General features: G+C 45.3%; 3 protein-coding genes across 4 annotated transcripts; 2 read left to right on the top strand and 1 right to left on the bottom strand.

Annotated features, from left to right (window-relative positions):
* Positions 1-155: 155 nt before the first annotated feature.
* LOC108110792 (chromodomain-helicase-DNA-binding protein 1) lies at positions 156-8329 on the top strand. Its single transcript, XM_017220014.2, is given in 8 exon segments — positions 156-373; positions 1747-2262; positions 2318-2427; positions 2490-2657; positions 2718-6267; positions 6269-7281; positions 7343-7447; positions 7543-8329. Coding segments are annotated over 8 exon segments (5673 nt in total). The 5' UTR covers positions 156-364; the 3' UTR covers positions 7745-8329.
* A 279-nt stretch (positions 8330-8608) lies between these two features.
* On the top strand, positions 8609-9404 carry LOC108111184 (EEF1A lysine methyltransferase 2). The gene has a single exon (XM_017220569.2). It carries the CDS (start codon positions 8664-8666, stop codon positions 9306-9308), a length of 645 nt encoding a protein of 214 aa, XP_017076058.2. The 5' UTR covers positions 8609-8663; the 3' UTR covers positions 9309-9404.
* Positions 9405-9502: 98 nt separating this feature from the next.
* Positions 9503-10703, bottom strand: LOC108111183. Of its 2 annotated transcripts, XM_017220568.2 has the most exons (3): positions 10581-10703; positions 10308-10472; positions 9503-10254 (listed from the first exon to the last, which is right to left on the bottom strand). In XM_017220568.2, exons 1-3 carry the CDS (start codon positions 10594-10596, stop codon positions 9503-9505), a joined length of 933 nt encoding a protein of 310 aa, XP_017076057.1. In that variant the 5' UTR covers positions 10597-10703. The 2 variants fall into 2 exon arrangements, with proteins under 2 accessions (XP_017076057.1, XP_017076055.1); XM_017220566.2 differs by having other exon boundaries at positions 10308-10703.
* Between the last annotated feature and the right edge of the window lie 166 nt (positions 10704-10869).

Genomic DNA, 10869 nt, shown 5'->3' with positions numbered 1-10869 from the left:
GTGTGTGTTTCTTTCATCCATACTTGCGAATGTAACAATTTCATTAATTTTATTAATATGTTAGCCGTAATGATATTTAGATTTTAAATGTTTAGATATTTTTAAATATCCCACATCATCACTGTCTTGCAGTTCCATCTCTTTTTGATCGAGAACGGGCACACTAATTCAAAATGGTGGAAAGATTTCTGCTGCGTCGCATGAGTAAAACGTGAAAAACTATCTTTTTGTTTCGAAAAAGTGCATTTAAAAACAAGTGGCCTGCAGGAAAACATAAACATTTGCCAGTACGACCGTATACAAGTGATTTTCCTGTATTTAATGAGCGCTATAAGGCAACTGTGTGTGCTACCACGAAAATATAATGAGCCAGGTGAGTAGGCCTTGAAAAAGCTGTGAATATCGAACGTCGGTGTGTGTGGAAAAGTCGGAAAAACTATGAATTTCTTCTATCATTTGAAAGCAGACAAATCAAATCATTTTGATCGGAGTTGTCGTGTGAGTATGAAGGGAAAACAAGTGCTACATACAAGGCAAACGCTCTGTTTTGTGGGCGTGGCTGCTCAGCCCCGAAATCAGAAGTCCCCTCGTCGCGAGACACCCGCACTCTGATGGCTAGCCATATAGCTGCTGATGGAGCAATTAGACAAAAGGATGGTTTTAGACATTATTTAGACTGTGTTTCATCCTTCTGACATTCCCTGACGGCTCCCAAGGCTTCGACGTGGCAACCAAAGTGGGTTTTGTAAAAATCCATTGGGTACCCATTTTCGCAAATTCTACTCAAATTCAAGAGTTTCGGTTTGTTTTTATTGAACGCGGCTATAAAAATCCTTCAAATTACATGGATTTCATAGTTTTTTCGACCAAATTGAAAATTTTCATCGATTACGTAATCAGAAATTGCTAGGTGCAAAGTTTCCTCTTTCAGATTTCTTACCAAATTCCTGGGATTTTGAACCCGCCAAAAGGCAACCGGCACTCTATTTCCTTAAATCCTTACTATTTTCGTTGGAATGAATTTATAAAAATTATTTTTTCCAAAATACCAAATATATTTCCACAGTTTTTTTTCTGTTTCACGAAGAGATCGCGTCCAGGAGATCGAAACCCTGGTTATTTCTAAGGATTTTCTGGTCTTCGCTCTCCAGGAAGTAGTGTCTTGTGATTACTGCGTTATGTGTGAAGTAGTCATGTGATCGATCCATATGCTACCTGGAACCGTGGCATTTTACATTTTTTTTCGTGCTTTTTGACATTAAAACCAGTTTTAATTGAAATTCTGGAAAGGACTCGCACCGTGAGACCCTTCGCCTCTTCGCTAAAAGTTTAATCACTTGTTTTTATTTAGTAACCTGTACTCATTCTCAGCATAAAGCAAAGATTTTAAACTTAATTGAAGTTGTATGAATAATTTTTCGTTTTTAAAGTTCGACCTTAATCTAGCCGGGATTATGAACCTTCTTTTTTCTAGAGATTTAGCTTTAGAGTCACACATTAGTCTTCTGCCTTAGTTAAATAGTGTTCTGGTTCTTGAAAAGAATTAAGTGGGAAATGTTAAACTTGTTTTGAGCAGGCTAGGTACTCTTTATCGTAATAAAGGGAATTCTGGCCAGGATTGGCAGGCTCCAAGACCTGCCTCTATCAGTTACAGTTATTTCTCATGGTCTCATGGTTTATCTAATAAACAGTAATTTACCTTCAACGTATATTGAATCTTAATATAAATTATCTTTAACCGGCTAGGCACTCAATGAATCGGCGAATAGTATTGGCTCAGATGAACAAGATGACACTCGGGAAGGGACCAATGGAACAGACCATAGTGGCAGTGGAAGTGGCAGCGGTAGTGGCTCCTCCGGCTCCGATTCAGACTCGGACAGCTCCTCTGGCAACTCCAGTGATGGACGCAGTTCTCCGGAAGGACACGACAAATCGTTATCTGTGGCCGGGTTTCCACCAACGGCCGCTGCTGCCCAGGCGGACAGCAAAACAAACGGGTTCACAGATGACCAGGAGGACAGCTCCAGTGACGGATCAAGTGGTAGCGATTCCGACTCCGATGCCGAGGGCACAGCAGAGCACATTATCCAGAGCAAGAACAATGCCAATACAAGCAAAAGCAGCTTGTCCAAAACGGAGCAGGTTGATGAGGACAATGAGACTGAGGCTGGTCAGCAGCAGCCAGCTAGTGATGGCTCTGCGGATGAAGCAAGTGATAGCTCTGCCAATGTCTCGCCCACATCCTCCAGCAGCAGCAGTGTACGTTAGGATATGATCGTATTTATTTGAAAGTTTCTAACATATTCCCAAACAGGAGGAGGAAGAGGAGGACTACAGACCTAAACGGACGCGCCAGGCGCGCAAACCACCGACGGCTGCTGAAAAATCCAAGAAAGCTCCAGCACCCAAACACAAAAAGAAAACGTGAGATTGTTTGACTCTTCTGTTTAAATATTTTTTGGCAAAGCTGTCGATTTATTTGCTAGCTGGGACTCTGACGAAAGCGATGAAAGTGAAGACAGTGATGTGTCCACCGCCAACAAACGCAAAACAGTAGCCTCTACCTCCAGAAGTAAACCCGCACAGCAACAACAAAGACGCAGGGTAAAATCGTTTAGCTCCGAGGACAGTGATGATGATGATGCTAGCAAACGGTAATGAACAAAATCGAGAAGTTTAATCCCTTCTTAACTATTTGTATCGTCTTTGAACAGTTGTGCCACTCGTCGCACAGCCGCCGCAGTTAGCTACAAGGAGGCCTCGGAGGACGAAGCCACTGACTCAGAGGATCTGCTAGAGTTTGAGTACGATGAGAGCCAGGCAGCTACCACTGCCGCCGCAGCCGAGGAGGAGGAGAAGTGCGAGACCATTGAGCGCATTCTATCACAGCGGGCTGGCAAGAAGGGATGCACGGGAAACCAAACAACGATTTATGCTATCGAAGAAAACGGCTTCGATCCAAATGCAGGTTTCGATGAGAAGCAAATTACAGACGTCCAGTCTGAGACGCAGTTCCTAATAAAGTGGAAGGGCTGGTCATACATCCACAACACCTGGGAATCTGAGGCTACTTTGCGTGAAATGAAAGCCAAAGGCATGAAGAAGCTGGACAACTTCATAAAAAAAGAGCAAGAACAGGCCTACTGGCGCCGTTACGCAGGTCCCGAGGACATAGACTATTTCGAGTGCCAGCTGGAACTGCAGCACGAGCTGCTAAAGTCCTACAACAACGTGGACCGCATCATTGCCAAGGGCTCTAAGCCTGACGACGGCTCCGAAGAGTATCTGTGCAAGTGGCAATCTCTTCCGTACGCTGAGTCTACATGGGAGGATGCCGCCTTGGTGCTTCGAAAATGGCAACGATGTGCAGAGCAGTTCAGCGAGCGCGAAAGCTCAAAATGCACACCATCCCGCCACTGTCGAGTGCTCAAGTACCGTCCAAAGTTCTCTCGAATCAAGAACCAGCCGGAGTTCCTCACAGCGGGACTAACTCTTAGAGATTACCAAATGGACGGTTTAAATTGGTTGCTGCACTCATGGTGTAAGGAGAATTCGGTGATCTTGGCCGACGAGATGGGCCTTGGCAAAACCATACAAACTATTTGCTTCCTGTACTCTCTATTCAAGCTGCATCACCTTTACGGGCCGTTCCTCTGTGTAGTCCCGCTTAGTACCATGACGGCATGGCAGCGGGAGTTCGACTTGTGGGCGCCTGACTTAAATGTGGTCACTTACCTTGGTGATATTAAATCAAGGGAGCTTATCCAGCAGTATGAGTGGCAGTTTGAGGGCTCCAAGCGGCTGAAGTTCAATTGCATTCTCACAACGTACGAGATTGTGCTGAAGGACAAGCAATTCCTGGGAACGCTTCAGTGGGCTGCTCTGTTGGTGGACGAGGCACATCGCCTTAAGAATGATGACTCGCTGCTCTATAAGTCATTGAAAGAATTCGACACTAACCATCGTCTACTTATCACTGGCACTCCGCTGCAGAACTCATTGAAGGAGCTGTGGGCTTTGCTCCACTTTATTATGCCGGATAAATTTGACACTTGGGAAAATTTTGAGGTTCAGCATGGCAATGCCGAGGATAAAGGCTACGCCCGGTTGCATCAGCAGTTAGAGCCATATATTCTGCGTCGAGTAAAAAAAGACGTAGAGAAATCGCTGCCGGCTAAGGTAGAGCAGATCCTGCGCGTCGAGATGACCTCGCTACAGAAGCAGTACTACAAGTGGATCCTCACCAAAAACTTTGATGCTTTGCGAAAGGGAAAGCGCGGCAGTACCTCCACTTTCCTGAACATAGTCATCGAGCTAAAGAAGTGTTGCAACCACGCGGCTCTCATTCGACCATCAGAGTTTGAACTTATGGGCTTGCAGCAAGATGAGGCTTTGCAAACTTTACTCAAGGGGTCTGGAAAACTCGTTCTGCTCGATAAGCTGCTATGCCGATTAAAGGAGACGGGTCACCGCGTGCTGATTTTTTCCCAAATGGTGCGCATGTTAGATGTGCTGGCTGACTATCTGCAGAAGCGCCACTTTCCTTTCCAGCGCCTCGATGGAAGCATTAAGGGAGAAATGAGGCGACAAGCTTTGGATCACTTTAATGCCGAGGGCAGTCAAGACTTCTGCTTCCTGCTCTCGACAAGAGCCGGTGGTCTGGGTATAAACCTGGCCACAGCCGATACGGTGATTATCTTTGACTCCGACTGGAACCCTCAAAACGATTTGCAGGCGCAGGCAAGAGCCCATCGTATCGGGCAGAAAAACCAGGTCAACATCTATCGCTTGGTCACTGCCCGCTCGGTGGAAGAGCAGATCGTAGAGCGAGCAAAACAGAAGATGGTACTGGACCACCTAGTTATTCAACGGATGGATACTACGGGGCGCACTGTTCTGGACAAGAGCGGCAACGGACACTCGTCCAACTCGAATCCTTTTAACAAAGACGATCTGTCCGCTATTCTGAAGTTTGGAGCAGAAGAGCTGTTCAAGGACGAGCAGGAGCATGACGACGACTTGGTTTGTGACATCGACGAGATTCTACGCCGGGCAGAGACCCGCAACGAGGATCCTGAAATGCCAGCAGACGACCTGTTGTCCGCTTTCAAAGTGGCCAGCATAGCGGCTTTCGAGGAGGAGCCGAGTGATTCTGCTAACAGGCAAGAGCACGATGCGGCAGGCGAGGAAGACGACAGTAAGGACTGGGACGACATTATTCCAGAGGACTTCCGTAAAGCAATCGACGATCAGGTGCGAGCCAAGGAGATGGAAGACTTATACCTGCCACCTCGGAGAAAGACTGTCCCCCCTAACCAAAATGAAGGAAAACGTGGAGCGGGAAAGGGTGCCAAAGGGAAACAGCAGGCTGACGACTCTGCCGGTGACTCTGACTACGAGCTGGGCTCCGAAGGTAGTGGCGACGATGGTAGACCTCGCAAGCGTGGACGCCCTACTATGAAGGAGAAGATAACCGGGTTCACAGATGCGGAGTTACGTCGTTTCATCCGGAGTTATAAGAAGTTTCCTGCTCCACTTAACCGCATGGAGGCCATTGCATGTGATGCTGAGCTACAAGAAAAGCCGCTAGCGGAACTAAAACGTCTCGGTGAGATGCTGCATGATCGCTGCGTTCAGATCCTGCACGAGCATAAGGAGGAAGAGCAAAAGACTGCGACGGCAGATGAGACGCCGGCTGCTAAGCAGCGTCGCGCACGCGCCACCTTTTCTGTGAAGCTAGGTGGTGTTTCTTTTAATGCCAAAAAGTTGCTAGCTTCTGAGCAGGAACTACAGCCGCTTAATGAGATCATGCCCAGCCTGCCCGAAGAGCGCCAGCAATGGAGCTTTAATATCAAGACTCGTGCACCGGTCTTCGACGTACCCTGGGGCAATGAGGAGGACACTAAGCTACTATGCGGCATTTACCAGTATGGCATTGGATCCTGGGAGCAAATGAAGCTGGACCCCACTCTCAAGCTCACTGACAAAATCCTTTTAAACGACACGCGAAAACCGCAGGCTAAACAGCTGCAGTCGCGTGCCGAGTACCTGCTCAAAATTATTAAGAAGAACGTGGAGCTTACCAAGGGTGGACAACGTCGACAGCGTCGCCCTAGAGCATCACGTGCCAACGATGCCAAGGCTGCTAGTCTGTCAGCTAGCTCGAATTTTGATAACAAGTTACATGAGGCAGAAGACGCTGGAGAAGGACGCATCGCCCCAGAAAGTAGTATCAGTCAAATGGATCCATCTACCGTGTCGCCGCAATAATGCTCCGGCCACCGAGCAATCTGGTACCACTGTGAAGAAAACCAAAAAATCTAAGGCCCGATCGAAAAAGACCAGCGCATCGGACAACAACGGCAACAAGCCAATGCACTTTACGGCCAACAATGAACCCAGAGCTTTAGAAGTACTGGGCGACCTTGATCCCAGCATATTTAATGAGTGCAAGGAAAAGATGCGGCCAGTAAAAAAAGCCCTAAAGGCTCTGGACCAACCTGATGTAAGTCTTTCCGACCAGGATCAGTTGCAGCACACAAGGGATTGCCTTCTTCAAATAGGTAAACAAATCGATGTTTGCCTCAATCCCTACGGCGAGCCAGAGAAGAAGGAATGGCGCAGTAATTTGTGGTACTTTGTATCGAAGTTCACCGAGTTGGATGCAAAACGTCTGTTCAAAATTTATAAGCATGCACTCAAACAGAAGACTGGCGATGGTAATGAAGCTAGTGAGGTAAAGGGAAAAGCGAAGGACGCATCAGGAAGTCCCACCAAGTCCAAACGTAATGGCCTGTCTGCTGAAGAGAAGGACAAGGAGCGTGAAAAGAGCGTTGGAAAAAAAAAGAAAAAGGACAAGGACAAGGAACGTACTGGACAGTCGCGATATCCGGAAACGGGTACACCATCCTCTGGTCGCTTTCCCAATGACTCACCTCTGAAGCGCAAGCGGGATGAGAACGATGTTGAAGCCAGCAGTGGAACAGCAGGTACTCCAGGTGGAGGCATCGGTGACCACCTTAAGTCTATGTCATTCAAGCGGCTTAATATGGACCGACATGAAGACCGAAAGAAGCACCATCGCAGTTCCGACTACTACGCTGGCAGTGGCCCACCTATGGGCAGTGGAGGGTATGAAGGAGGTGGTCGCATTGCTAGCCGACAAGGCCCCACCTCCCCCTCTGCAGCTAGTAGTCGTGGAGGTCGAGGTGGTTACGAACCACCGCCCGTTCCAGCCGGCTACACCTCAGAGATTGATCGGTGGCATTCTCGCGAAAGGTAATGACCGAAGTGGACTAATTACTTCCCTTGGAGGATTATTAATTATTTTCAATTGCAGATATAGCCAAGAATTTAAACGCGATCGATACGATGGTTACCCGCGCAGTGGAGGAGCTCAAAGCAGCTATCATCGCGAACGCGACCGACGTCCTGACAAACGCAGGTAATTAATCTATCTTCTAATAATTCAACAGCGTTATATCTATTGTGTTATATTACATGCATTTATATTGCTTATTTGATGGGTCCTTATTTCAGATATCCATCTGGCCTGCCACCACATCCTTACTCACCCCACTACCTGCCACACAACTACTATGGAATGCCGAATGGAGTCGTTCCAGGCCTTCCGCCACCTTCGTCAGGCTATCGGAGTGATTCCCGCAGTTATCCGGTAATGCCGCGAGATTATCCTCCAGACTATAGACGCAGCGACTATGAACGGCGCACGCAGACCTGAGCAGTCAGCCCTGAAATCCGACTGTTTATTGTACATAAAAAGCATAGACTTAAGCGCGGCTGGGAGAGTAAATTCCTTCCCAGCCACTCGACACAAGAAAACCAACCTGCATACAATATGTTAAGTGTAGCTCCAAACCCCTGTACAAGTAATACCTAGCAGCTAACTATATTTCTAAACATAATTTTACATCCGATCGCACAGAGGGCAAGCACTTGATCATCCAGGGTTTAGTGGCAATACTTGCAACCTAATCTAAGAATTTCTGTGTATAAATCAGGCTTTAAATCGTTCATCATTACGACAAAATATTTTTATACCATTCAATTGTACAGAAGGTGCGCTGGTCATGAATGTGTGCTGTGTGGAATGTGGCCCATGATGTAAGGACGTTTAAAAGTTTTTAAACAACAAATTCTCACTATATTTAAACACTAAAATATATTTGTAAACACAAAAGCAATGGGGGCCGTTGAAGATGCGTATCAAGGTTATGAAATATAGCAACAGACTAATCATTTGTTTTATGTCTATATTGCATTCTAACTTTTATATACCGTTTAAAAATAAAGAATCAGCGAATGATCCAGAGAATTGTAATTTAGTTAAAAATAAATATTTACTAATATTAATGATATATTAATATATAAAGTACGTTGTAGTGTCTGAGAAATCTATTAAATATATATCAATAAATTATAAAGTATATAAATTTAAATGAAGCAATAATTTGTTTTTAAATATTATTTTCTCGAAATTCTATATTAACATAACTAATAGCGAGGAAATTAAAAGCCTCAAATTTTGAAATTCCATCGTTTCATATTCCACTATAACCGTTCGACGCTATCTTGGCTTGAAGCTGAAATCCACTTCAGCTGTTCAAAAACATTTCGAGTCACATTTAATTATTAAAATAATGGATAATGAACACGGATCCGAACTGGGTACCCAGGAATATTGGGAGTCTAGCTATAATCGCGAGATTCGGAACTACAAGAGCCACGGAGATGTAGGCGAAATCTGGTTTGACGAGGACTCACAGCAGCGTGTAATTGACTGGCTGCTGAAGCAGGAAGAGATCTGCAAGCAGACAACAGTCCTAGACGTGGGATGCGGCAACGGAATGTTTCTTGTGGGCTTAGCCAATGAAGGGTTTAGTCAGTTGACCGGGGTAGACTACTCGCCCAAAGCCGTAGAGTTGGCCCAGAATATTGCGCAGGACAACAACCTGAGCATAACCTACAAGGTCGCGGACTTGACTCAGCTGCAGAACGAGCTGGGGACATTCGATGTGGTGCACGACAAGGGCACCTTCGATGCCATCAGTCTATGCCCGGATAATCCCAAGGAGAAACGCGCTCTATACCTGACCACGGTTGAGAAGCTGTTACGAACTGCCGATAGCCTTTTTATAATAACCTCCTGCAACTGGACAGAGGAGGAGTTGGCGACTAACTTTGGTGAAAAGTTTGTTAGGCATCACACCATTCCCACACCGACTTTTAAATTTGGTGGCAAGGTGGGCAATGTTGTTACCTCAGTTGTATTTAAGAAGCTTTAAATAGAGAATGTTTGAAATGTACATTATATATCTATAACCGTTATCTTTATTGTGATGGGTTGTTTCAAGAAAACAAAATAAATAGTTTTAAAAACATTTATTTAATTAAAAATCTCAATATTGACTGTCTAAAAAAATATATAAAAACCATCACAAAGTAAAATGAAGGTCATGCAGAAGGACTTAAGGAACCATTATCGACGGACAGGAGAGCCAAGTGGTACCACTTGATGAAATGGAATGGCTTGTTCCTCGGCAAAGGCAAGAAAATCCATGCCATAATGCTGGATCAGTTTTGTGAGCATGGCAACATCGGCCTCTGCCTGGTGTGCATTATTTGCGGGTCGTTGGAACTCTCTTGTGTACAGACTGCTCAAATTGTAAATTCCGCGGGGCGGATACCGCTTGGTCTCGGCACACATCAAGCCGCTGAACAGCTGGCGCCGCGATCGGAACTCTAGGGTTTTCCTCTTAGCAGGAGTCTGATTCGCATCCTCATCACCATTGCACAATTGTCTGCGTTTAAGAGAAGCAATCTCGGGTGTCAAAATAGGACGTTTTGGAGTGGTTTCATTTCTGGCTCGCCAGTCGATTTCCTTGGCCAATTCTGGCTCCTTAAAGGTGGTTTCGGATTCTTTGATCTGTTCAAGTTCTGTTAAAACTTCAGTGCCTTTTAAAGTAACTGGAACTTCCAAAAGACTTGTTATTTTATTGCGGTTCTCATCGATCTCCAAGAAGGCGCGTAGGGAGTCTACACAAGTCATGGATTGAGGGAGTTCCATGTTGAGTTTTTCAAATACCTGCCTAAGAATGGGAAAATCGAATCCCCAGCCATTGTGAGCCACTAAGCACACCGGGGATGGCAAGTGCTTAAGGAAGCTGATGATGAGTTGGCCGGCATCTGCATCCAGCTTGGACTCCCGCTCTAGAAGATAGTTGCTCAGACCTATTACGTGATGAAATATCTTGGTAAATTTCTCATTACATTTTATAGCGTACCTGTGCAGTTCTCAGCATCCGGATGCACCATCATAGACGGTTGGAACAGTAGATTCAACTTGTGCAGAACGCGCGGTTGCGCTGGCACCTCTTGTTGAACATGCTCTTCTTTCTGGGACTCCGTTTTCCGGAGGATTGCGGCTTCAAAGGCGTAAATGCACAACTCTGTAATTCCCACCCGATTATTATTGAAGGCAGGCAAGTTAGTCGTCTCCAGGTCCAGCACGGCGAATGTGGATATCTTTGACAGATCCTCGGACTTTTCCAAAATACCTTCGTGTGGATCCATTACAAAATAAAACTGATAACCGACGTTAGCTATATGTACACATCTGTATATATTAATTTTGTTTTATTTAAAATGCATTTGAGTTTAACAATTTCTTGACATTTTCCAACCCTAATTTATAATTTGGGCTTTGGAGATGGCAACGTGACTCAACATTAATGTACTGTTGTATTCATTTTTCTTACTAACATAATAAGTATAATTAAACGAATAAATTAAATGCAATTTAGTATATTCTTTTTGAAATTCTAAAACTCGAATTTTGTATTACAA

This window comes from Drosophila eugracilis, unplaced genomic scaffold (genome assembly GCF_018153835.1).
Source record: "Drosophila eugracilis isolate 14026-0451.02 unplaced genomic scaffold, ASM1815383v1 contig_2152, whole genome shotgun sequence".
NCBI lineage: Eukaryota > Metazoa > Arthropoda > Insecta > Diptera > Drosophilidae > Drosophila > Drosophila eugracilis.
This window is presented reverse-complemented; position numbering and strand designations above follow the sequence as displayed.